The sequence below is a fragment of the Colias eurytheme genome, chromosome 2 (assembly GCF_061535395.1).
Source record: "Colias eurytheme isolate Ceu_HAF_F1 chromosome 2, ilColEury1 Martin Lab GWU primary, whole genome shotgun sequence".
NCBI classification, from domain to species: domain Eukaryota; kingdom Metazoa; phylum Arthropoda; class Insecta; order Lepidoptera; family Pieridae; genus Colias; species Colias eurytheme.
The window spans coordinates 6,729,395-6,757,289 of NC_142981.1; the positions used below are offsets into that span (position 1 = coordinate 6,729,395).

Sequence of the window (27,895 nt, forward strand, 5' to 3'; positions counted from 1 at the left end):
TTCGGATGGTCACATTTATATGCATAATTTTGTACGTAAACAAATTAAAATTTATTTTACGAAACGAAGAAAAGAACATGACGATTATTCCGTGATTGATTATTATCAGGGAAAATTAAATTTTGAGCTATATAAAATAATATGATCAATGCTCAAATTTTTTGTGACTGAAAAAAAAACAAATGCCGCTATTAAAATAAATATTAAAAAAAATATTTTGAAAGACATATTTTATGATTCTGAATAATTTTAATTTTATTACTTTTTGTAAAAGATTTTGAATTTAATTAATGGCGTTGCCCTGGCACCTCCCTTTAGAAGCATTACCGTCGTTCAGAGAAAAAGAACGCCCAATAGAATCGACTTTAATTAAACATTATTGTAATATAAATATTCATGAAAACCCTTGTGAAGAACTGCAAACTGGCCTTATGTGTGAAATAGGTATAAATAATAAAGAACCTGCAACCATACAACGCTTAATTGCAGCTGGAATGACTGTGGCTCGACTAAACATGCGTGATTTAGAACCTGATGCTTGTGGACAAATCATACAAAGTATAAGACAAGCTGTATATAACTACAGTGCTGAATTAGAATACGTTTATCCTTTAGCACTTCTTGTTGATGTAAGAGGACCTGAAATTATCACCGGAGAACTCAAAGGAGGTCCGCAAACTACAGTTGAGTTGAAGGAACAAGAAATGATTAGATTAACAATTGACACTAGTTGGCGAGAGTGCGGTACTGTGGACTGCTTATTTGTTGGCTATGATCATTTGACTGATTTACAAAAGGGTGATTGCATATTTATTGATAGTTTAACGTCTGGTAAAATAAAACTCATAATTGAAGAAGTTGGCGATGACTCAGTTGAATGCAAAATAGCTACAAATGGCATGGTAGGCGCTAAAATGGCTGTTCATATTTCTAAAGTTCCTCATGAAATAGATTCTAAAAGAGGCAATAGATCTCAGGAATCGATTACATATAGTGATTCCTTAGAACAACCGTTTGAACATATGGAAGAACAAATTGCTTTTGCCATAGGATCTGATATCGATGGCATTTTAGTACCAAACGCACAAAATCCGCAAGATATTCGTGCGGTTAAAGAAAGTTTATCTGAAAAGGGAAAACACATACTCGTTTTTGCATGTATCGACTCTGTTTTAGGTTTTGATAGTGTTGATACTTTACTGGCAGAAGCTGATGGTTTATACGTAGATAGATGTATTTTAAGTACTGATTTACCAGTAGAAAAAATATTTATCGCCCAAAAATCAATTTTGGCGAAATGTAATTACGTTGGTAAACCATGTATATTTAAAGCTGTTTTAAATGAACAAATTCCGACACTGTGTGTAAACGATATCGCAAATTTGGTGTTGGATGGGGCTGACGTTCTTGGACTAGAATTACATTATGACTCACCCTTGAAGAAATTGGTACAAAGTTATGATTCTGTAAAAATGGCTGAACATTGTGTTGCAGCAGCGGCAGTTATATGTAGACATGCAGAGAATATAATTTGGCATCCTAAAGTATATGGTATAACTGATCTAATGCAGACTTCTCTTGATGAGCCCACAAAAGCGATAGGTGTCACTGCAGTAGAACTTGCTATGCGTTCCCGAGCTGTTGTCATAATTTGTTTAACAAACTCTGGACGTACCGCGAAAATTCTCTCTCATGCTAAACCTACATGTCCTATAATTGCAGTGACAAGGGCGTGTCATACTGCTCGACAGTTAAGATTCTGGCGCGGTGTTCGCGCCATGCATTATTTTGAAGTAGCCAAGAATACATGGTGCTCCGAAGTGGATTCTCGAATTCACGCTGCTCTTGATTACTGTAAAGCGAAGAGATTATTACGTGCAGGAGATCCATACGTTGTAGTAACAGGATCCAGACGCGGTGCTGGTTATTGTGACAACATTAAACTGCTTTATGCGAGTGCTCGGGATACTGTATGTGTAGAATAAAAATTAAGTTTATATAGATTTTACAATTATTATACCTAATAATAATATTTTCTATTTCTTATTTCTAAACTTAGTCTTGGTACTTTTAATATTAATTTTTTAATGTTGTATTGGACTCAGTACCTAACTATCATATTATAGTGACGATTTTGCAATATTTATTTTTGAACTGAACGCAGGTGAAAATGTAAACAGAAACAGCTGGTGTTCACCATTTGTGTCCTTTGATTCACATTTCGAAAATACAATATGAATAGCACGCGTGTTCGTTAATATTAAATGCATCATCAGAAATACAGCCATAAGTTTTAATGTTTTGTTTTTAAGCTTTCGGCTTAAATTTCATTGTAAATCATGGTTTAATCATGTGTTTATATATACTATCTATACTAGTAATATTATAAAGAGGAAAGGTTTGTATGTATGTAGGTATGGTTTTCACGCATAAACTACTGGACCGATTTTGATGAAATTTGGCACAGACAATCTTTAGACCCTGAGAAAGAACATAGGCTATCTTTTATTGCAAAATATGTACCACGGGCGAAGCCGGGGCGGACCGCTAGTTCACACTAAATCATAACCGGTTTAATTCAAATGTTGCCAGCCTACTCGATCCCCTGAGTATATATGTTCTGTGCTCTTGTGACGAGTTTGTCAAGTTGACATTTTGTTTTCTTTGAAAATTGCAAATTCAAATTTCAATTTCAAATTTGAACTGTGATTTGAACTATGTTGAACTATGTAAAATTTTGTATGTTATGTTTTAAATAGCTTAGAAATAGAACATTTAAATGTATCCAACTAACATTTGGAATAATTAGAATTTAGATATATTTTTCGAGAATGAACATTAAAAATATAATTAAGTTTTAATGACTCTTATATTACATATTGTGTAGTTTTTTAATTACAAACAATAAACATGGCTTTAGAGTTATCTCTTAGAGAAATATGCTCTAATCTCACATCTATTCGGGCTACTGAGAGGAAGAAAAGCGCGGAAACGTTAAAAGATATGCTAAACAGAACAGCTGTTCCCAGTTTACTGAATGAAAATACTTTGAAAAAATCTGGATATACCTGGAATCATGTATTTGGTGATATTAATGATTATATTCTGAAGGTAATGGGAAATTATTTTGCTTACTTAATAAATATAATATAAATAATTGATATTAAACTACTACTTTGTAGGAAACAGAAAAATTTGAAACAAATAAAAATTTCTCCATCATAGTTGGAATTGCTACAAGTCTGCTGAATTTATGTGTTTCTGCTTCTAACAAAGGTAAGATACTTTGATGGATATTACATTCTTTGTAAAAATAATTTCCCTAGTCATTCTATATGGGTTATTGATTTACTTTTAGTCTATTTTAAAATCTGGATCAGAAATTATTGTTGGGATATTTAAAATAAATTAAAAAAAAATAAATTATTTTATTTTAAATAAAGGAAATACAGGAGATACCAAACTTATTTTGGTATCTCCTGTATTTCAAGTACTTTTCCTCCACGGCCCATACAAATTTTCCATCCTGTATATTTTATTGAGTTCTGTAAAAGTTATATAGGTACTTTGATAATGTATAACTATGAGCAATAAGTAATTTAAAAAAATAAACCTATTTTCATACATTTTTATTTGGTTCATAAACCTATGGCCTATGTGTCCTTGATGAGAGAGATGCATTATGTTATATCAACTGTTAAATTGATTTTTTTTAAACAATGTAAGTAAATTTCGAATTTTCATAAATCTCACATTGGCCTTGTGTTTCAACCATTTTTCAATAAGCAATATTATATCCAGCTTACCTAATGTAAGAAATATTTTCCAGGTGGAGCATATATAAAATGTGATGCTATTATGGACGCATGTTCCAATATTTTTAATGATACTCGTCTGCGTAAAGCTATTGGTGATGCCTATTTCAATGTACTGTATAAACATGTACTAAATAATGACTATTTCATAGGCTATATTACTCCAGACATGTGGGAAAGTAAGTTCTGAAATTTCAAGCATGATTTATTGCTAGTATAACAATATTGTGATTTGTAGGGTAGATACTAGATAATGCTAAGAATTTTGCATGATTGAACCTCTTTTCTCCCCTGTGTCACTTTGATTTTCACTTTCGGATCCTCACATATTATTAGTTTATATACAATATTTCTATAATTTAAAATTTTTGAATGACTTGATGAATTGTGATATTAAAACAAATCAAGCTGATGATTTGTTTATTTAATTCAAATTTAATTGTATGTTTTTTTTTGTTTTAGATTTGCTGGATATTTCTGTAACAACTTGTCTCACAAAATTATCTCAATTGGATAACCTGACCAAATTCAAGTTTTTATTGCTTGTAATACAAAACGCTAGTAATTCCAGTCAGTGTTTTGTTTGTCTCAGAGATGCTCTGCCAGACATTAAAAATTGTTTTCGAAATGTTATACATGATAAAATAGTACAAGAGTTTGTCTTGAAAACTGTTTTATTATTGATGGAGTTGGTAATAATGATTTGATATTCTTATTCATTTATAAGCTATGAAAATTGTAGTCTACTATCAAACATAACATTTCTTTATGGACAAGCAACAGTATGCTTTGCCCACAATTACAAGATCTGTTGCCTGCCAGACTGAGATTTTTTTTTAATTAATACACCTGCTACCATTTATTTATATGATATAATAGTGATAATCAGGCTCATATCATATTTATTTTTGTGTAGTCATTAGCTAGTGCTGCTCTCTAATCAGATCTGAATATATTAAAATTGTTTCGTGTCATGGCAATTACGTCACTTCATGGAGTAAGACGAGTATATCTTTGAATATTTTCAAAGAAGTTTCACTTCTGACACGTGTGCTTGGCACACACGTTTTTTTTTTAATTTCAAAAATATTTTTTACTAGCTGCGCTTCGCGGTTTCACCCGCGTGGCTCAGCTCCTTTTGGTCTTAGCGTAATGTCTAATGATTTATAGCATTTCTCGATAAATGGGCTATCTAACGCCGAAATAATATGTCAAATCGGACACGTATTTCCTGAGATTAGCACATTCAAACAAACAAATTCTTCAGCTTATATAATATTAGTATAGATAAGTACATTGTATATTTCTCTAAAAAGTGAATAGTCATAATACTTATATTATGTTTTCATTTTGCAGTTAGCTTCAGAATGTCGCCTATACATTTGTGAATTCTCTGAAACACTTTTACCTTCATTATTTAAGATTTATGATCATAGTATGGATGTTAAGAAAAAGGCAAGTATAAGTGATTATTTATTTGGTTTCCCTTTTTAATATTTGCCCCCTATTTAATCATTGTTTCATTTCAGTCTTTATTATTCAAAGTATTGCAAGTTGCATTTGTCATTCATCATCCAATGGGCAGATTGCAAAAAGAAGAAGGCAGTATGGCACATAATTGGGAAATTTGGAACAAACATGTGCACAGCATATTAGAAATTGTCTGCCTTGAAATAAATAATATGCATAAAAATTTAAAACACAGTAGTTCTCATGCACATGTTGACAACTTTTCTTATTTAGCAGCTATAACTTATTATCAGGTATGTATCTTATATTAAGGTAAATATTTAGAAATACGTTGCCATTATTACGGTCTGTGAGTGTGGGGGGGGAATGGAGGGAGGTAAGTTTATCCCCCCCCAATTTCACCCTCCGGAAACCATTTTTTTGAATTTTTGAAAAAAATGCAGTCCCACGCCCTTGCGTGCCAAAGCACATGCATTTTATCGAGTTATGCAATCCAGTAAGATTGCATATCTTAATAATAATAATTGTTTAGTGTTGTTTCTATGTTTCATAAAAAAAAAAAAATATTGCAGTTTAATTTTTTGTGTCAGTTACAAAAACATACCCTCCATTCTTAATGCAATGTCTTATATCTCTTTCAGATCCTTAATGAAAACAGTAGCGAGGTTGTTGAAGAAATAGGAGAAAACTCGGCCAAGAAGCAGAAGTTGAGTTTTGATAATAAAAAAACATTTTTCGATTTACTGGAAGAACTTCAACAGAATTCGGAGACGTGGTAACTTTATTTTATTATTGTCTAGCTTTCCCCCCGCGACTTCCCCAGCCTGTGGTCTTAGAAAAAAGAGTTGTCGTACATGTCGCATTTTTAATATGGCGCCATCTATCTTCCCATGAGAATGAGGTGTTTCCCTGCGATAAAAAGAAAATTGTATCACTTTCTAGTCTCGTATCTATGCGCGCACACACACACTCACACACAAATTACATCATGAAATTGCTCCGTAATAACATATTATGACCAAAACTTCTACTTGTTTTAAGTTTAAAACCAAGGGACTTTTTTTTTCTAATGTGAATACATTTTTATAAGTTGTTTCCAAGGTAAAGTCCTCGCATCGCAATAATTATTGCATGATACATGAGAGCATGATGTGGTTACAAAATCAATAAATACTTAAATCTTTGTTCTTTCAGGATATCAATCATACACATGTATGTGAAATATTTCGGGAATACTTTATCACCATCCCACTTCATGAAATTGTTAAACATATGTGAAATCTTAGTGTCTAAAACTGCTAAGAGTTTTAACTGGGTTGATTTTGGTAAAATGACTTGCCTGGTGTTAGATTACTTTACAATGAATGCAAAATTAACAGTTGATATATCAGGACAAAATGACTTCATCTCTTTATGGAACACTTGTGTGAGGTAAGTGAATCGCCAAGTAAAAAATACAACTCTGTTAATCTGAAGTTTGAAACTAAACGACTAGAGTCACAAGGTTGTAAAAAAATGCATGATGATGTAAAATGCATGATTGGTATTGTATAAAATATTCATTGAAATAAATACCTTATTTCCTGGCAGTAATGTTCAAAATCCATTGTATTGCTCATTAGAAAACTACCTGATAAACGCGTAGACAGAGTTTTGCGAGTCTATTTATCAATTTTAAGCCTATCAAAGAAAGAAATGGTTCCACATGTTTCTTTAATACAAATAATAAGATGACGCCAATTCTTTATTTTCAGAAACTCGGCCATACAGAATGCTGCTCATGAATCGATACACATGATTATACTTTCATTATTAAAACTAGATGTTATTAAATACATGCATGTGCAGCCTCTTCTTACAATCTACTTTGAAAAGAGAATGCCTGTTGATAATCATACGTTAAAAACTTTAAGCTCTCTTCATTATAAGTTTTTCAGCAATTGTTGTCAAATAGAACAGCGACATAAGTGTTTTACTTGGTTGACACACGTGGATATAATTGATATAGACGTAAAATATATAGAAGAGATTTTTGTTCAAATAATTTCTAACGACAATTTTCCATTAGCTCAACATAACTGTTTGAATGCGTATTCTCATAGTATACACGATATTCTATTCAAAAACATTGAAAATAGTATATTGTTCGGAACATTTGACTATGAAATTGAAAGCAAAGAAAAAAAGGGAACAGCTAACGAAAAAGAATTAATTGGTGCAAATGAAATAAATCGAGAAGTAAGCGATTGGATTATTAAATACTTAGAAAATGAGCTTTCAGAATTTATCACCACGACTGCTACTAAAGATGAGGCAGTTAAAATTGGAAAGTACATACACTTGACTTTGCTTCTCTATAAATCTTTACTAAAGTATAAAATATTAACCAAAGAAGATGTTCTAAGCTCTTCACTATACGTCGTTCTGATAGAGAGCCTAAAGAAAATATTTGTTCTTTTTACACGTGTTTTAAAATCGTCTGAACAAATTAAGAACAAAATAGCATTATTAAATTGCCTACAAAATATCCTTGAAAACGATTACAATAGTTTTCTTGACAGCGTTATTCGTTCGTGTATAAGTGAGGATTGCTTTCATTGCATCAATGAAATTCTCAAAACTGAAGTTAGCCACGATGACGAAGAATATAATGGTGAAGATGATATTGAATTAAGCCTCGCTGGATTGAGGCATCATTGTATATACTTCCTGTCCGCTTATTGTTCACACGACCACGACTATACGGACGAAGTTATTAAATGTATATTAGACGAAGATGTTTATAAATTTGAATCTCATTGGGATATAGAGTGCGCATTGAGATGTATTAGAATGATCATAAAAAACGACAGGGATAACAAATTCATTGGTAACGTTATTGTTATAAGTTTGTTTTTTTTTTTAAATATAACCGACAATTATATCAGAAATGTTGGTCGCGCCAATATAAAATATACGTAAATATATTCTCGATATGAAAGTGGACTGTATTTAGATCTACGTGGTGTTAGCAAAGAGGGATAGACAGGATACACACGGCACGTACCTCGTCGGAGGGAGTAGCGTCCAGAACACACGCGCCGCCACGCGGTCAGGGTCCTCCAGCTCGCGGCGGGCAAGAACGGCGTCCAGTCCCACACTCCACACAAACACACACGCGGCGGTGAGCGCGACCAAGGGCCGGGGCACGGGATACCCCGGTGGTGTTACAAGGGCACAATGCCTGATGATCTAGAGAGCCTCGTGGAAGCTCTCCGGCGGTGGCCGAGTCCCGAACCTCGCGAAGGCACGGAGCGAACCCGACTGCCTGCAGCGACACGAACGTCGCGTTCACGTCTTATTGGACGTGTCACGTGGTTAGAGACCACGCGATGATTGGTTGTGCTCGTATGTAGGGAAGGATGAAGGAACACACCACAAACAATAAACGTTTAATTTCTACATTTACTATTTTAATTATATTGGCGTTACCATATCCACCCGCCCTAAATGGGTCACCATTTAAAACCAATCATAAGATACAGCGAAAAACTATGACTCTAGGATCGCATAATGCGCGCGGGTTGATAAAAGTCCTAAGAGCCACGGCGGTAATATAAATAACAAGTTCTATGGCTCTAGGAGCGCAAAATGCGAGCGGGATAATACAAAATCCTAAAAGTCACGGCGGAAATATAACTAACAAATTCTATGACTCTAGGATCGCGTAATGCGAGCGGGGTATAAAAAAATTCCTAAAGTCACGGCGGTATTACAACTAACAAATTCTATGACTCTAGGATCGCGTAAAGCGAGCGGGGTATAAAAAAAATTCCTAAAGTCACGGCGGTATTATAACTAAGAAATTATAAACGAAAGCGGTGCAAAACTTAAAATTAAACTTAACTAACTGCGGTAATATACTAATGCGGTATAACTATTGTCTTGGAAGCGGACATAAACGAACGACCGGGCGAAGGTAAGTTCCCTTGGCGGTCCTAACTGTACAAACGCGCGCGACGTCGTCCTTTGAAGGATGTTCTTTCTCTACGACGGCTAAAGGCCAGGTTAGGGGCGGTACATTATCATTTATTACAACCACGACCGTTCCAGGAGTAATAGGTGTGGAAGGCATATTCCATTTCTGCCTAACCTGCAAACCGTGTAAGTATTCCATTCTCCAACGTTTCCAAAACGACTGAACTAACTTGTCCAGTAGCGAATGCCTATCAAGTAAACTGACGTGATCAGATTTGACTTGCGGCGCGGGTAATGCTAGTAAAAGCGCGGTATTTAAAATAACAAGAAACAAATGCGTTATAATATTCATATATTTAATATGATAATAATCAATGATCATGATAATTATGTGATCATTGCGCGGTAATATCACTGGAAGCTTATGTGCATATTCCAGGGCGGAATCGCTTAGACGTCCGATGAGGATAAGTCTGTTGCGAATAAAAGGCTTCAAGCGGTTGAAAGCATGCGAATAAAATTTATAATAGAGCATATTATAATACTCCTCTGCAAAATATTTATTTTGCAGGGCGGGAATAATTTTATTCTCAGCGAAATTAGGTTCCTCTACGGTCATCATAACACCGCGGCGGGTTAATAATATAAGGAACCTATAAATATAAAATACACGACGCGACGAGACGCGAAGGGCGGTATCGTATAAAGCGCGATGCTTTATAGGCGGGCACACAGTGTGCGCTATTAATTTTCGTTCGGGAATGTCTGCAATAGACTCACCATCGAGACTCCTAAGAGACCAATCAGATGGGTCCGAACGAGCCCACTGGGGTCCGTGGAACCACAGAGGGTGCGGTACGAGATCTTGTGGCATAATGCCACGCGAAAGAACATCAGCGGGATTTTCAATACCAGAAACATGGTAGAAATTATCTGATGGGATGTTATCTGTGATTTTCACAACGCGGTTTGCGACAAACGTCTGCCACTGGTGCGGCGAACCTTTAATCCAATAGAGCGCGACTTTAGAGTCGGTAAATGCGTATGCATTAATTTTGTAGTGTTGTGAATAACTGTCAAGGACAGTGCGAAGCAGCTTTGACATTAGGAGTGCACCACAAAGTTCTAAGCGAGCGATTGTTAGCGGTTTAGATGGAGCGACTTTAGATTTAGAACAAATAAGACGAATGACGTTACCAGAGACAGTGCTGACACGAGCGTACACGACTGCCCCGTAGGCAAGTTCACTAGCGTCAGAGAAGGCCAGAAGAGTGAGAATACAATCACAAGTAAAACCTATATGACGTGGTATGCGAATATCATTGAGAGCTGGTAATTCATCACAGAACTGTTTCCACATTTTAATAATGTGTGGAGGCGGAGAATCATCCCAATCAAGATTAAGTTGCCAAAGTTGTTTTATTAACAGTTTGCCATACACGACTGTGGGAGCAACGAAGCCCATTATGTCCCACAGACGGGCGATAGTTGACAAGATGGAGCGCTTAGTGCACATCACATCGGCGGGTGCGGTTATTTTAAAATAAAAACAATCATCAACAGTAGACCAATGCAGACCAAGTAATTTATGTTGCACGGTCTTATCAAACTCCACCGCGGAGGGTAAAAGTTTGTGCGAAGCGGGAAGATTATCTAACACATTTTTGTTATTACTATTCCATTTAATAAGATCCCACTGAGCTCCCTTAAACAAATCGATGAGCTGCTTCGACGCGGAAACTGCTTCACATTCCGTGGGAATAGAGAAGGCGATATCATCCATATACAACGACGAAGACGCAATGCCACTCGCGAGCGGATATTTCGCGCCGTCATCTTCTACGAGCTGTCTTACCGTGCGCAGTGCATGATAAGGACTAGACTTGATGCCGAAGCAAACTCGATTAAATTGATAAAGCAGCAGCGGATCCTGCGGGCTGAAACGATATAAAAAACATTGAAAACGACGATCAAACTCACGCACGAATATCTGCAGAAACTGTTGGCGGCAATCGGCGGTCATGGCAATCGCGTGGAGACGAAAACCTAAAATTATTGTAAACAAATTGCCTTGTAAATTCGGCCCAACATGCAGAAGGTCATTCAACGAACGCTGGCTTCCAGAAGTTGGCATGCTAGCATCTAAAACCATGCGCAGCTTAGTCGACGATTTATCCTCGCGCAGAACAGCGTGATGCGGTATAATATAAATAGGTGTAGGGTCACGCGGATCATACGGAGGCGCGGGTGAAATATAATTTTTCGTTAGATAATCTTTTATGACGTCATCATATGCCAACCTTAATTTAGGTGAAGCCTGTAGCTTTCTTTCGAGGCACATGAAACGCCTGCGGGCAATATTAAATGAGTCACCGAGAGTGTAGAAATCATCCTTAAATGGAAGCGAAACAATATATCTACCACTCACGGGATCGCGGGTTGTAGTTAATTTATAATATTCTTCACATTCAACATCATCGGGATGTTGAACGGGCGGTGCGGTAGGAAGCTCCTCGAGCTCCCAGAAACGCCTGACTAATGAGTCAATAGCGGCGGTCTCTTGAACGTGACAACACGTCAAGGGCGGTTTATGTATGTTAGGTATGGTGGGTACTGAACCCATTATTACATAGCCTAACACCGTGCGCAATGCAGCGGGCGCCGACGAGTCACGACATGCATGAACTACGTCGGGGAGAAGCAGATGAGGGAACAGAGAAGCACCGATTAATAAATCGATTTTATTTGGTGTACCAAAACTCTCATCTGCGAGCGGTAAATGCGAAATATGCGATAAGACAGAAGTGTCTATAACAGCGGTAGGTAGTAAATCCGTAACATGATCAACAACTAGCGGAGAAATATTAAAAGATATGTTGTTGTCAAGACGCGAATAAAATTGTATATTTACGGAATTACTATTTATAATTTTTTCTGAACCACCGAACCCCTTAATAATAGTACGTTCGGTTTTCTGCGGTTTAATACCTAAACGTTCACAACATTCATTCGTAATGAAGTGACTTTGCGAAGCGGAATCTAAAAGCGCGCGAATAACAAGCCGTTCGCCTTTACAATTATAAGATACGACTTCAGCGGTTGATAATAAAATAGTACATTGTTTATTCGCGGGCGCGTTGCATTGAAATGCGTTATCAGTATCAGCTGTATAGCTAGCGGTACATAGCGCAATGTCGGAGCGGACGCACTCGCCCGACGCGGACGGCGCAGGCAACGGCGGTGTGCTGCGCGGCGGGGGGTGAGACGCAGGCGCGGGAATGGACGATTCGCGTTTCAAATGTAACATCGTATGATGTTTTAATTTACAAACGCGACAGCCAGAATATGACGAACAACTAGAAACTCGATGTTTTATACTGAGACAATTTATACACGCGTTTCTATCCTTTACGTATTTCAAACGTTCCTGCGGACTCATTTTATGAAAACTCGAACATTTATATAAATTTTGATGCGTAATATTTGTACAAAGACAACTATATGCGGAATCAGCGGTTGTTACGTAAGACTGATACTTAGGCGGAGCAGACGAGATATTATTTGAACTGCGGTTATAATTATTATACTTTCGAGGCGGTTTATTTATTCCCGAATTTGTGGAAGGATGAATGCGTTCTAATACCTTCGCACGAGTTTGAATAAATTGAACTAAGTTATCAAAAGTAGGCATTTCACTACCAAACTTTGTCTCGAAAGCGCGAACAGTATCTGAATCTAACTTCTTCAACGCGATATGAACAATCATTAAATCTGTAATATTATCTAACTTTATATTTTGTAAGGCGCGCACTGCGCTAACAAAGTTATCTGTAAATAAATCAAAGTTTGTTGCGGACGCGGACGGAGAATGCAAAGGTTTAAAATCAAACATTTGATTTAAATACGCGGAAACTAACATACGTTTATCATCATATTTATCTTTTAAAGTTTGTAATATTAAATTATAATTTTCAGCGGAGGGGGTTATACCAGCTATAACAGTTGTGGCCTTCCCCGTTAATTTACCTAGTAAATAATATAAACGCTCGGCATCTGTAAGTCCGGGATTGTTATGAACAACTGATTCAAAATTCGAAAGAAACAGCGGAAATGAGCGAATATCACCCGAAAATGGTACTAATTCGATAGGCGGTAATTTAGGCCTATTTTTATGCAAATTATTAATATCTCCGTGTGACGGACTTGGTTGCGAATATTGCGATTTAATTCTTATAACTCTGCTATATAAAGACTCGAATGCAACGAGGCTTTTATAATCAGGTTTCGCGGTAGGTGTTAATAATAATAAGCGAGTATTGTATTCGTCTAAACACTTTTCAAATCTTTCACGTAGTGATTCTATCTGCGCGGACTCGTCAAGGAAACTTTCCATAAGCGAGGCGTTGTTATGAACGTTTAAAGACAAATCATACATTTGTTGCACCATTTCGAATATAACTTCGCGTTTAGCTAATAACATGGATAACTGCGAATCATTTATATCTTCCGAATCATTAACATCCGAAGCGTCACTATCAGGTAACTTAGTCATTTTCTTAGGCGGCATTTTTAATAACAAAAGTATATATTCAAACAGAGAATGTTACAATACAAGTTACAATAACAAGTAATACGACTAAATAAAGTAGGTCAGCGACGCAAGCGTAATATGAACCGAGTATGAATTTTCAATATGGTCGGATTATAACAGCGGATCGCGGAATGACCTAGATAACGTTATAAATTTCGAGCGCGGGTAGCGGATAAATAAATATGATGAAATATGTTCGATTTATAATGATTTTAGCGTTATAACTGCGGATAAACGATATGAATATAGTTTTAATTAACTATTTTAATAATAATATACGCGTAACTTAATGTTACGGGCGGAATAAAATATATTTTAAGCAAAAAATAATAGATGACGCAATGTCGATCTATGCGGTATATTATAGTTATTTCACAATGAATGTACTATTAAATCGCTTATTAGGGCCTACAATGAGTATCCTAATAAGGGCGGGTTTAAAATATATTTTATATGAATAGTAGAAGACGCATTGTCGTTCTATTATATGCGGTATATTAAATAGTATTTCGCATTGAAGATACTACTAATCGCTTATTAGGTCCTACACAATGAGTATCCTAATAAGGGCGGTGGAATCATCAGGTATTATCTTGCTCGAAGTGACCACTCAATGGTTACTATCCGGCTCGAAGGACCACTCAATGGTCGCGCCAATATAAAATATACGTAAATATATTCTCGATATGAAAGTGGACTGTATTTAGATCTACGTGGTGTTAGCAAAGAGGGATAGACAGGATACACACGGCACGTACCTCGTCGGAGGGAGTAGCGTCCAGAACACACGCGCCGCCACGCGGTCAGGGTCCTCCAGCTCGCGGCGGGCAAGAACGGCGTCCAGTCCCACACTCCACACAAACACACACGCGGCGGTGAGCGCGACCAAGGGCCGGGGCACGGGATACCCCGGTGGTGTTACAAGGGCACAATGCCTGATGATCTAGAGAGCCTCGTGGAAGCTCTCCGGCGGTGGCCGAGTCCCGAACCTCGCGAAGGCACGGAGCGAACCCGACTGCCTGCAGCGACACGAACGTCGCGTTCACGTCTTATTGGACGTGTCACGTGGTTAGAGACCACGCGATGATTGGTTGTGCTCGTATGTAGGGAAGGATGAAGGAACACACCACAAACAATAAACGTTTAATTTCTACATTTACTATTTTAATTATATTGGCGTTACCAAATGTAAATACGATTTATGTTTCAGATTATGTATTAGGCCTTATGCAGACCATGTGTAGGAATTTATTCCGAAATTCCAAAGCGAGTTTCGAAATATTACAAATTATATTGCAAATACTCGATAGGGTATGGGAAAAAAATGATCACGTTTTACGACAAAATTGCATTATTATGGTTAGAAGTTACACACAACGCTGTATGAAAATGTACTACCCTCCTCGTGTTGCCGTTTTAGTGTATGAATGTGTGGCTCGTATTATAGAGCTTAATAATAAACACCATATAGGTATTGATGACTCGTTACAAGATGTGTTAATTGAGCAGCTTACAGGAAATATCCACATTATGCGAATATATTGCTGTTACCTTATGAAATATGCATGTGGTAATAATTCTGATATTAAAAACATATCAAACACTCTTATGCAAATCTTTGTAATAAATGTAGGTATACTTATAACTACGTGAATATCACATCTAATACATAGAACAGGTAAAAAAAATACTTAAATTTCCAGGTATCAAATAATAATGAAACTGTACTGAAAGACGAAACGACCAATAGAACATTGACAATATCGCACTGTTTTCGAGCTTTGTCGCAGTTTCAACCTTACCTGATTCATGATATAGTTCTTAAATTGATCCACATTCAAAAGAAAAAAGGACTGAGTAAGCTTACAATTAAAAAAGTTTTGAACATAATTTTGAACAAATCTATGGGAATTAATTTAGAAGAATATGCCGATATGAATGTTAAAAGAATTCTTCAATATTGGTTTAAAGAAGAAGAAGGATTCCAAGACATGCCTTTAAGTCTATTAGGGTTTAAATCCATCGATGCGTTTATTGAGAAACACTTGAAATGGCTGATTGCTATGGATATATTGTGGCGTAATAATGGATACATTGAGAAGAGTGAGGCTACAAAATATGTCGTTAATAAATCAGGAAAATCTTTAGAAGACATAATTGAGGTAGGTTTGAAAAAAGTCCAATTTTTTATTGCTTTTTTAATCTTTATATCTCCTATTTTTAATTACTTATATTGTTTTACAGATCTGTTTTTGTTCAATAATTGCACTGTGCCTTCCTTATATTGTTACCGAAAAATATAAACTAGAAGATCAAAAACAGTCAGACTTCAGGGTTCTATTGGAAAACGCAAATAGAATGTTTCAATCTACTAGACAAATATTAAAAAATGAGAAATGGAGTAATTTGTTTGTTGAGCATATGGGGGAGTTAATTCGCTTGGCAGCCCTTCATTTGTTTGATCCCGATAGCGCTGAACTTGAGTTTCAAGTGAAGTTGACGACAAAAAGACCTCAATTTAACTATACTAAACCTGTTTTTAATGCCGTGTTAAGATATTTTGGCGTAAGTATATACTTTGGTAATATCAACGTATTATTAAGTATTTTATACTTGATATAATCTTACTCATGCCTTTTCTTTTTTCATAGGATTTACTTTTTTCATAGGAGTCAAGAACAATATTCTATTATATTTTACTTTGTTCCAGGAACTGATTGATGGAAATATAATGCAGTATCTTTGTGAAAACCAACCGTTAATCATTCTTACTATACTTTTTAAGCTATGGGCCAACTTTATCAAAGAGAAGATACTACAGTTGAAAACGATATATTTGCATACTTATATCAGTTTCATTGAAAACATTTTACTGGGAAATCAGTCGGATGCGGTTTTGTGTAGCTTTGCTTGTAATAGTGTTTTAAATGCCATTGCGACGTCCAAACTATCGGACGAAGTAAACGTATTAGTTCATTCATTGAAAGTTATGATGGAAAAGATTTTAAAGTATCCATCTAATCGGTTAGATAATTTAAAAAAGTCTGTCATTTCCAAAATTCTCTCAATCTTAAGCATTAAAAAAGAACAAGGTTTAACATTTTCGGAAAGCTTGGAAACTTATTTACTCGAATATAGTAATTCTAAACGTGGAGATGTTGTCGATTATATAGATCTTTTATATAAAAATGAAATCGGAAACCACGTATGTTCATCAAAAGAACAGTTTACAATAATGTTGCAAAAATATATAACGAACATTTCCAACCCGAGGTACTTCAGAATTCTTTGTTCTGCAAATTTACATAAATGTTAATAATTCCGTTAATTGTTTTAAATTTATTTTTGTAGCCATGAGATTTTGTTAAACTTGAGACAATTCTTGAAGACCAATAATAATCTTGTCAATGGCCTCATTAAAGATTTGGATATAAAAGGTTTTTCGGAAGACTGTATGAATAGTCCAATCCATTGCATGATTAATTCACTGAATAATATATTGAATACCTCAAATGATGATAAGGTAACTATTAATTTTTTGAGTTTCTTTGTTTATATAGGAAAATTGATTACGAAGCAATTTAATTTTTTTTAATGAAACTTACAGATTATAGTACAAGCTTGTAATTGCCTTAGCGAAGTCTGTACTTACGATATAAAGAGTCTAGTGACTGTTCCCGCCGATACAAAGAAGGCCGTAACTTTAGCGCCAAATGAATATTTTGCATTTATAGTTCTAACCATTCTTTCTGAAAATCTTTTTGATGAAGATCCAGCTGTTAATAGCAAGGCAGCAAAAGCCATTAATCGTCTATTGAAGTTCCGTGATGGAAAGTTGGCTTTAGGTATGATAATTTTATATTATTTATCCCCATTAAGTGTTGCACTATACTAATGATACATTTTTGTGTCAGATATGGAAGGAATCAACAAAGAAATTTTACAACCACTGTCACCGACAACCAGCGAAATCTTCTCTGTGTATCGGATAGATGACTCAAAATTCAATAGATATAATCGTCTGGATTTCTGGATTCCGAAACAAAATGAAAATCATATAAAGTGGATAGAGAGAATAACAACATCTCTTTTGGATGTGATTGCTTCACCAAATAACTGTGCGTCTGCTGTGCGCGACGTTTGTAATTCTAAGGTGATAAATACTATTAAGATGTGTGTTAAGTTTCCTTTGTATCTAACTTGTCTCTCCAAATTATCTTTATTTAAAAGAAAGAAAATACAATTTATATTTTGATGTATGACATACTCAATTAATCGATAATAACATGATTCCATTTAATTTCAGCCAAGTGTGTGTGCACCAGTCATGCCAGCTGTTTTGGGACTTTTACTGGATTGTAATGCAGAAAAAGTATTTCAAGTAATAAGCGAGCAAATAAATCAATTCTTCCAATACATTTGGAAAATGATCTTTAACGATGAAAATATTGAAGATTTCCACCTTCCTTCCGGTACTACAATGTCCAGTAAACTGGACCACACTCATAAAAATATTATTCAATACACCATAAATGTTATCAACTTTATACGATTGCAGGCGGAACATTATAAGACAAGGTATGTAAATAGAAAATCGCTCACAAAACATAGGACTGGCTGCTGGAAATATTTTTATATTTCTATAATTTGTGACTCAAATTGTTTAACACCAAAATATACCAACTGTTATTTTTGCCAATAGACAATCCCGTAGCGTCGATCGCTTGAACTATTTGAATCTGGACTATATAAAAGTGTCGTTAGCGGCAGCCCTAGCTGATCGCAGTATGGTGGCTATATACTACGGTGAGCTCGGAGCAGCTGCCGCTAACGGGGGAGTTCCGCCCGATTCGCCCGATGCCACTAGCAGGATAAACGGAGGATCACACTTGCAAAGGATATTTAGAGGGGTATATGTTACTTATTTATAATCATTTCTTACATTAATCAGTGCATGTTTTACGTATGCTCTGGGAGGGTAAATAGAGATTCATGAAAAATTGGTATCGCTACTGCGTTCAGTGTTGTCTGATGTCTATTATACTATAATTTTAGTGTTTTGTATCGATCGGTGAAATGGATGCCGTGGAAGGCTGTGGCACTGCTCACCTCACTAGTGAAGGGGAAAAGAGAAAGCACCTCATCAACACGGGCCAGTTCGCAGACTCGCTGCTCCTGCACGATATTGCACTTTCGTACGGAGCTCAGGATCGAGCCTTGCAGTACGGAGCCGTTGTATCCTTGCACAAGTCTGGCATGCACCATCTCGCTTTACAGTACATTAAATCTTGCCCCGAAAACGAGGATTTAGACGACATCAAATACGACTGTTTGTCATATCTCGGTAAGGAATTAGGACACCTTAAAAATAAATGTTATTTCTAGAATATAAGGGTAATAATCCCATTTATTTTAGGTGATTGGACTGCAGTTGTTGACACACGGGAATTAGAAGCGAAATCTAAACTCACAACTTATGATATAAATTCATTCACAAAAATGTACAGATATGCGTGCCTCAAAGACTGTCTTAATATACAACCGACTGAAGAGTTCTCTGTGAAGCTTGAACAAACGCTGAATGCTGCGAAATTGACTATTTCAAGGATGTGTCGAGATTTAAATATGGAGAACTCACAATGTGTTTATAGCATTATGGCAAATTTGCATCTATTTCGCGATATAGAAAACTATTTCGCAGTTAGATGCGGCAAGGAAAATCTAACTAAATTGATTAAAGACTGGGGAATTGAAAATTTGCCTCCATATAAAGATTTTACACACCTTGAGGGTTTGATATCGCAGCGGAGTTTGATCCTGCAGCATGCAGCAGAAAATAATGGTATTCATTCGACGATCATTAATTCTCTACATCTACAATATGCTGGTAGGTATTTTTGTTTGCAAAATCGAGAATAATATGAATACTTACTGATTAATTATGCATTTAAAAATATTTTTAACAGAACTGGCTCTTCTAAATGAAAGGGTACAAATGGCTCAGCGCATAGTGGCGATGGTTAAACGGTTTCAACCATCGAAAGAGGTTACTCTGATAGAGAGTAAGGTATCATGGGAAAAGGGACACAAAGATATAGCTCTATCCTTGTTGCACGATAATGTAGATGATGAATCTGATAATGCAAAGCTTACTGCAATGTCTCTAAGGTAAGTAAAGAGCATATTGAATTTATGTTCAACTGCTAACAATTACCTTAATTATTTTTAATACCAAAACTATATAATAATAATCAGCATCAATCGTCATCAAAGATTTCATATCTTGTGCCAATTTGCATGTTATAAAAGTAAATAATTTTAGGCAATACGGCTTATGGATGGGAGAATGTAAACGTGAAAACGCGAGAGATATAATAAATAAATACCTAGAAAAGAGTCTCAATGTTTTGAAAGAAGGTGATGATGTGAAAACAAGACTCAGAGTCTATTATGATATTGCCACATTTGCTGATGCAGAGTATAAACAAGTAAGTATTTATTAAAATTTAAAATATATATTGAAGAGAGAAGTAGAGATAGTGGTTCTTTTAATATATAACCAATTTAATATTCTAATTTAGGTGGTGTCGTACATGAATTCAACAACCTTCGAGAATAAAGTGAAATGCTTAGAGAGCTTGAAAGGGACTGTAGAATCTCTAAAATCATCGCAACTAAGCCTTACCAGGTATGACTTTACACCTTAAAACAGTAATAAACTTTTTCCTTTATTGTCCATAAATATTAATTTGAATTTATTTTACAGAGATGAAAGAAGAGCTCTGATGGCTAATAATGCGTTTAGAGACTTGGATGAAGCTGATATTGCTAATACTAGAGCAGAGAGAGACACTTTCTTGAATCTAGCTATGAGGTAATGTTTAAAATTACACTCTATTTTCACGTTAAAATAATGACAATATTTATTAATAAAATAAAATACCTTCCAGATATTATTTGCAGTCTTTAGAACAAAGTGATGAAAACAATTTATCAGTGTTTAGAGTAATTTCGCTATGGTTTGAAAATAATAATATCGACTTGGATTGTGAAGAGACTGGTCGCTTAGGATCACTGTTACAAGGGATCCCGTCTTGGAAATTCATAACAGTTCTGCCGCAGATTGCTCCCCGACTGTCTTCGGAAGATACGCCGTTTGCGAACCATTTAAGGAACTTAATAAGTAAATATTTTTCCTATTCCTCTGATTTGTTAAAATGTATAATGTAGGCTGTACAAAGTGCTTTTAATTTGTTTATTTTAATGTTTTGTTTTTAGAAATATCCGTTTTTACGGGTTGTTGTGGAGTTTTAGTGATTTACCCAAAATAAATCTCAATATTCCGCTTGTTTTCAATTAGGATTGCTATCTTATTGACGTAAATTCGTCAATAAGATAGCAGTAATTAACCCGTTAAAAGCATTATATAATTGTTAACAACATTTGCAGCGCGATGTGCAATAGAGCACCCTCACCACACCCTACCCATACTGTTTAACTTGAAGAATTCCGATAAAGACGTGACATTACGTGGACAAGCTGGGTTATCTGTAACTAGAGCTTCTATATCGGCTCCAGAACCGAGGGTGGTAGCTGCGGAACAGCTGATCAATGGACTGGCTGCTCGTACTCCGCAACTCGGTGTTATAGTGGAACAGATGGAAGTACTGTGTGATGGTGAGTTATGGTTCAAATGTTGATGCTAATAAATAAACCGTATTATATTCAAAATAAGTTAAATTTAAGAAAAATATAAAATAAGATACGAACGCTTCGGATCACATTAAAATACAAACTTTCCTCTTTCGCATATGTGGATTATATTATAAAATATTTATCAACCAATGTTACCATAAAAGAAGGAGGATCTCAATTAGACTGTTTTTTTTTTGAGTTTCAACAGATTGACAAGATTTGTGTTTGATAGAAAATAGTAGAATTTTAAGGATACCTCCCCTAAGAACGTCGGTAACATTTTTCGTAAAAGAGCATTATGCAGCTTCAAGTCAATAAATTTTTACACGTATCACAAACATACGTTTTATTTTTTAGCTATCATCAAGTTCGCCTATGCTGTCCCAACTGCGAAAGATATTGGAAAACCTTTACCTATACCCAAAACGGAGGGCATATCCAAGCTTCGCAATTTGAACAACACACCGGTGCCGATCGACACTATTGCCATACGAAAAGATTTTGATTACTCAAACATACTCAGTAAGTTTCACCTTTTATTTATAAGCTCTAATATATTTGATTTTACGTGACTAGCTTTGTTAGACCTTATTAGGTAATACATAAAGTTGTCGCTCAGTTTTTTCATATTATTATTTAATTTAAGGCCTCTCATCATTTGAAAACCATTACGAACTAGTTGGCGGTATTAATTTTCCCAAAAAGATATCTTGCCGACGCTCCGATGGGCGAAAACGGATTCTGCTAATAAAGGTAAGAATTATAGTTTTCTGGTAGTTTCTAGTGTCAATATATCCTACTATTAAAGGCAGTTACGTAATGCGTTTAATTTTAAAGGGTGAAGATGATCTTAGACAAGACGCGGTGATGCAACAAGTGTTTAATATAGTGAACACGTTGCTGGAGAAGAACCCAGTCACGTACCATAACAAGTTACTCATACGCACCTATAAGGTAACAAAAGATTGTTTTTAATATTATTGGGTCATTTCCTAAAAATATATCGTACGTCATCATTAAGGGAGAGGTGATATTGATAAATATTAAGTTTGAACATAATGTCTCTCCTCTCTATACAGTGTGGAAATTTTCTGTGGGCCCTGAAGGGAAAGTACTTGAAATACTGAAGATAGGGAATTTTGCTAAAAGGAAACATTCCTTAATTTTGAAAAAGATATAGAACTGCATTCATATCGGAATTTTACACACTGTATAATCTATTATAAGAAATAATGTCAATAAATGTTCTATATTTCCATAAATTGTTCAAAATCGTTCAGTCTCCTTGTTTTAATACAAGTTTATAACTAAACTAGATTTCGCCCGCTTTGTCTAAAACCTAATAAATGATATACCTTCCTCTTGATTCACTCTATCTATTTAAAAAAACCGTATCGCAATATCCGTTGCCTAGTTTTAAAGATTTCAGGATACATAGGGATATAGGGAGAGAGAAAACGAGTTTGTTTTATACTATGTAAAGAAATAAAGAAAGAAAGAAAGAAATTTATTGTCATGTATAAGTGATGATAAATGATAAATATGCAGGTAGTGGCGATGTCTCGTCGCTCCGGCGTGCTGGAGTGGTGCGAGGGCACGATGCCGCTCGGCTCATATCTCATGCAAGCTCACAAACAATACCGGCCACAGGTAATTCGCCTAATAGTTGAGAATTAACATTTTGGTTTTTATTGTTCTTTTGATTGAGACCCACATAATTCGGTGACGAAATTATTATGGTACGGGAGCCAGGTGCAAATTTGGTTAATTATTTCCTCTCAAGAGATAATTCGTCAGACGCCTCAGAGTATAGTATTATAAAGCCTCGTGAACGTCAGCTGGCGCTCGGTTGGGGGGGTGAGCGGTTGTAGCCTTACTACTAAAAAAAATACATTCATTCATTCATTTCCTCTCAGCTAAAAATTTGTCAAATTGTAGCTAACCCAATATCTCACCGAAAAAAAATAATCAGCTGGTTACAACATGGTGTATTATACGTCAGCTGGTGTCTCGAACATGAAAGTTAAATTTAAAGAAAAATTTATTTTCCGTGATTTCCTCTCAAACAAAAATTTACCTGATGAATATATAGGTCAGCTGGCTGTATCTTGGTGGAAAAACCGTCAGCTGATACGGGAGGCTACAACCGCTCTTCCCCCCAACCGAGCTCCAGCTGACGTTCACGAGGCTTCATAATACTATACTTTGATGCATTTTACTAATTACCGCTTGAGAGGAACTTGGTCATAAAATCTGTTCCTGGCTCCCGTACCATTATATTTGATTATTTGAAGTAACAAATTGTAAATTATTTTTAAAGTGAAACTTTTATTACATCGTCTCAAACTTTTTGGTCTGTGTAGCGCATGTCGCGTGACGGTCGAACCGTACGATAATTATCGTACAAATACAATAACTCTATTATACTAGTAGACGCGGCTTACGCCAACATCATTGCACTAAAAAACAGCGTAATTAATACATACCTACTTACTAACGCACTATATATGGCCCTATACTCCGTCCGATCGCTCCGAGAAAGGGAAACAACATGGATGTCAACATACGCCTTATCTGTTAATAGAAAGAGATGAATATAGAATTTAAAAGAACGTCCAGCCACGACGCTGAATGGTGCGTGACTAAGTGAAACTCGGGCACTTAGCTGAGTTTTTTCTTGCCAAAATAGAGAGCGGGTAACGTATCTAAAGCTTTTTTATATATCATAGTACAAATAAGATAATTTTGTGCCTAAGTTTCACTTTTACCGTGGTTTCATAAAACCACACATTTTTTACTTCTAGTCAAAATCTTTAAGATACTATCATTCTTCTTTAAAGTTAAATTATTGTTTCTTTAGGATATTCATCCGAATATAGCTAGAAATAAAATGAAGGAATGCCACGAGAACAGAAGATCTAATAAGCATAAGCTGGCAGTTTTCAATGAAATATTGAGGGTGTTCAAGCCAGTTTTCCATTATTTCTTTACGGAACATTATCTTGATCCCGTAACTTGGTACGAACGACGACTGGCTTATACTAGAAGGTACTATGATTCATCTTTCCTTGTTATTATTTAAATTAAACACAAAATACGAATTAATCTAGTTGAGAATTATAAATTACAAAGATTGTAAGCAACATGAACTATCCATTGAATATATTATTTGCTTTCAGTGTTGCAACTTCTTCCATGGTTGGGTTCATAATGGGTCTGGGCGACCGACACGTTCAGAATATATTGATTGACAAAACCACCGCTGAAGTTATACATATTGACTTCGGTAACTATACACAATTATAAAAATTATTAATACTGTCCTTTTTAGGGTTCCGTAGCCAAAATGGCAAAAACGGAACCCTTATAGTTTCGTCATGTCCGTCTGTCCGTCTGTCCGTCTGTCCGTCTGTCACAGCCGATTTACTCGGAAACTATAAGTACTACAGTGATGAAATTTGATGGGAATATGTGTTGTATGAACCGCTACAAAAATATGACACTAAATAGTAAAAAAAAGAATTGGGGGTGGGGCCCCCCATACATGTAACTGAGGGATGAAATTTTTTTTTTCGATGTACATACCCGTGTGGGGTATCAATGGAAAGGTCTTTTAAAATGATATAAAGTTTTCTAAAAAACATTTTTCTTAAAGTGAACGGTTTTTGAGATATCAGCTCTCAAAGTCGTAAAAAGTATGTCCCCCCCCCTCTATTTTTATAACTACGGGGTATAAAATTCTAAAAAAAATAGAGGTGATGCATGCTAATTAACTCTTTCAACGATTTTTGGTTTGATCAAAGTATCTCTTATAGTTTTTGAGATAGGTTGATTTAACTGTAATTTATTATATTTGCTGCTACGGAACCCTTTGTGCGCGAGCCCGACTCGCACTTGGCCGGTTATTATTTACTTTAAATATAATAAATTGTTTTTGTTTTCAAAGGTATCGCTTTCGATCAAGGAAAAACATTACCCACGCCTGAAACGGTGCCTTTCCGTTTAACTCAAGATATTATAGCTGGATTCGGTTGTAGTGGTGTTGAAGGCATATTTAGAAAGTAAGTCATTTTCAGTTTAAATTATAGAACGCCTCTCTGTTTTCATGTTTACATTAATTTTATGCTTTCTAAACAGTTGCTGCGAAAAAACATTACAATTACTGCGTGACAACCAAGAAACGTTATTGACTATACTCGAAGTTCTTTTATGCGATCCGTTATATTTGTGGATTGTACCATCAGCAGCTAAGAATGCAGGTATGTAAATGTTAAAAGGAAAATAATTTAGATATTTTTTATATACCTACATATAGTGCATTGGAGAAGTTGCAAAAGAACGGTAACATAAGTATCATATAAGTATCACAGGGTAAAAAAAAAATACATGTTTAATCGCAATAGTATATTTATTACAACAATCATTATTCAATGTTACATTTTTACATCTAATATCACAATTTATATATTTACAGATTGTTACAGCTTACAATTATTATATCAAATAACTAGTTGCACAAAATATTTCTATAGCTTGTCTGTAATCCTGATGTAATATGAAACCTGCCAAGTACCATCAAATCTGTCCCACGAAAGAGTATCACGTGTCCATTCATCCTCGCAAACTTTTATCATTTTATTTATGTCTATCATATAGGACATTGAAATGACCCTAAGCGGTTCGACTCCACGTTCTTTATCCTCAAGAGCTTAGTTCCTCTGTATGCTTAAATCGTTAAAATTAAGCATCCAAAATTTTGATGCTTTTTTTTTACATGATTCAAGAGGAAGGTTTTAGTTATAATTTAATTAGGTTTTAGTCACAGAGGGCGAAGCCGTGGGCGGAAAGCTAGTTGTCAATAGAAAAAATTATTCTAGGTGAGCAGCAGGGCGAGGGTAGCGGGGGCGGCGGTGTCGGCGGGGGCGGGCTGGCGGCGCGCGCTTTATTAGCGGTGCGTGGCAAGCTGTGCGGCGCCGAGCGGGGCGCGGCCGCCGTGTCGGCGCGCGGACACGTGGCGGCCCTGCTGCGCCGCGCCACCGACCGCGCCAACCTGTGCCGCTTGTTCCACGGCTGGCAACCCTATCTGTGAACTTACATGCACAATATACATATACAACCAGTAGGGAAACTTCATACAACATTTTTGAAATGGCTCACATACACAAGAAAGCGTGTTTACGAGAATCGAAAGGGTATATATTAACGAATACAAAAAATATAGGAATGTGTGTAACAAAATAATAAAAAATGTTAAAATAGCGTATTATAAAGCTAAGTTGGAGAAAAACAATGGTAACGCTAAGAAGGTCTGGAACATAATCAAAGAGTCTTGTAACATAAAGCCTTGTAAAGTACCCAATGCTGACCTCTTGAATATTAAACCCAATAAGCATGATGCCTTGGCTGAAATAAACAATTACTTTGTATCTGTTGGAGGTGAACTTGCGAAGACTACTCTAGCTTCCCTTAATGAAACAGAAGAGACATTGGCTTCTAAATCTAAAAATAAGGAGCCACCTCTTGACTCCTTCGTGCTTACTCCAACTAATCACCTCGAAATACAAACCATCCTTGCAAATATAAATATTACGAGTGCTTCCGGTCATGACTTAATACCAACATTTATTTTCAAGAATTTCAGAAATTATTTATCCGCGCCCATATCTCACCTATGCAATACAAGCTTTTCAACTGGAATCTTTCCGCATAGCTTTAAAAAGGCGATAGTCACTCCAATTTATAAATCAGGTAATAAACTCTCACCGACAAATTATAGGCCAATTTCCTTATTATGTACCCTTTCTAAGGTGTTAGAGAAATGCGTTAACAGGAGACTTATGAGCTTTTTGGAAAAGAAAAATCTACTGCATAACCATCAGTTTGGCTTTAGGTGTGGAAAATCCACTGAAGATGCCACTCTGAGACTCACTACTTTAATTTCTTCGTATTTAGATGATGGCTACAAGTGCTTGGGTGTCTTCCTAGACCTAAAGAAAGCGTTTGACACCGTCTCAATTCCGATACTCTTGGCCAGGTTGGAAAATTCGGGAGTAAGAGGTGTTACTCTTGACTGGTTCCGAGACTATCTATCTAATAGATCTCAAGTTGTTCGTCTGGAAGGCTCTTTAAGTACGGAAGAACATTGCTTGTATGGAGTCCCCCAGGGAAGTACATTAGGACCTACACTTTTTCTTGTCTATGTAAACGAATTATGTAAGCTCAAACTAAACGGCGGCGAAATCACCATGTTTGCCGATGACACAGTCATAATATTTAAGGCCAAAACGTGGAAACAACTATTTGAAGGTACAGAATGTGGTCTCGGTGAAGTAACGGCATGGCTTGAAGATAGCCTCTTAAGTCTTAA

At 35.9% G+C, this 27,895-nt stretch overlaps 3 protein-coding genes across 3 annotated transcripts; 2 read left to right on the forward strand and 1 right to left on the reverse strand.

Moving 5' to 3' along the window:
* Positions 1–238: 238 nt before the first annotated feature.
* On the forward strand, positions 239–2,181 carry LOC149910410 (pyruvate kinase-like). The gene has a single exon (XM_090107899.1). It carries the CDS (start codon positions 291–293, stop codon positions 1,983–1,985), a length of 1,695 nt encoding a protein of 564 aa, XP_089964025.1. The 5' UTR covers positions 239–290; the 3' UTR covers positions 1,986–2,181.
* Positions 2,182–2,846: 665 nt separating this feature from the next.
* On the forward strand, positions 2,847–26,696 carry tefu (Serine/threonine-protein kinase tefu). Its single transcript, XM_090113582.1, has 35 exons — positions 2,847–3,111; positions 3,183–3,276; positions 3,830–3,994; positions 4,278–4,507; positions 5,172–5,270; positions 5,345–5,578; positions 5,927–6,060; positions 6,480–6,716; positions 7,040–8,154; positions 15,044–15,462; positions 15,537–15,995; positions 16,078–16,398; positions 16,544–17,106; positions 17,185–17,356; positions 17,441–17,678; positions 17,748–17,986; positions 18,140–18,411; positions 18,536–18,743; positions 18,889–19,177; positions 19,250–19,720; positions 19,800–20,001; positions 20,156–20,321; positions 20,415–20,521; positions 20,600–20,707; positions 20,784–21,016; positions 21,283–21,510; positions 21,886–22,050; positions 22,175–22,281; positions 22,366–22,482; positions 23,077–23,178; positions 24,389–24,576; positions 24,708–24,814; positions 25,475–25,589; positions 25,666–25,787; positions 26,406–26,696. Exons 1-35 carry the CDS (start codon positions 2,911–2,913, stop codon positions 26,615–26,617), a joined length of 8,439 nt encoding a protein of 2,812 aa, XP_089969708.1. The 5' UTR covers positions 2,847–2,910; the 3' UTR covers positions 26,618–26,696.
* Positions 8,332–13,060, reverse strand: LOC149910412 (uncharacterized). The gene has a single exon (XM_090113570.1). The coding sequence runs from the start codon at positions 13,006–13,008 to the stop codon at positions 9,202–9,204; it is 3,807 nt and encodes a 1,268-aa protein (XP_089969696.1). The 5' UTR covers positions 13,009–13,060; the 3' UTR covers positions 8,332–9,201.
* Positions 26,697–27,895: the final 1,199 nt, after the last annotated feature.

Coding starts and splice junctions, on each gene's coding strand:
- LOC149910410 (XM_090107899.1), top strand. CDS start 291: ATGGCGTTGCCCTGGCACCTCCCTTTAGAAGCATTACCGTCGTTCAGA.
- tefu (XM_090113582.1), top strand. CDS start 2,911: ATGGCTTTAGAGTTATCTCTTAGAGAAATATGCTCTAATCTCACATCT. Junction 5,271..5,344: donor GTATGGATGTTAAGAAAAAG/GCAAGTATAAGT, acceptor GTTTCATTTCAG/TCTTTATTATTCAAAGTATT. Junction 8,155..15,043: donor CAGGGATAACAAATTCATTG/GTAACGTTATTG, acceptor TTTATGTTTCAG/ATTATGTATTAGGCCTTATG.
- LOC149910412 (XM_090113570.1), bottom strand. CDS start 13,008: ATGATTGTTCATATCGCGTTGAAGAAGTTAGATTCAGATACTGTTCGC.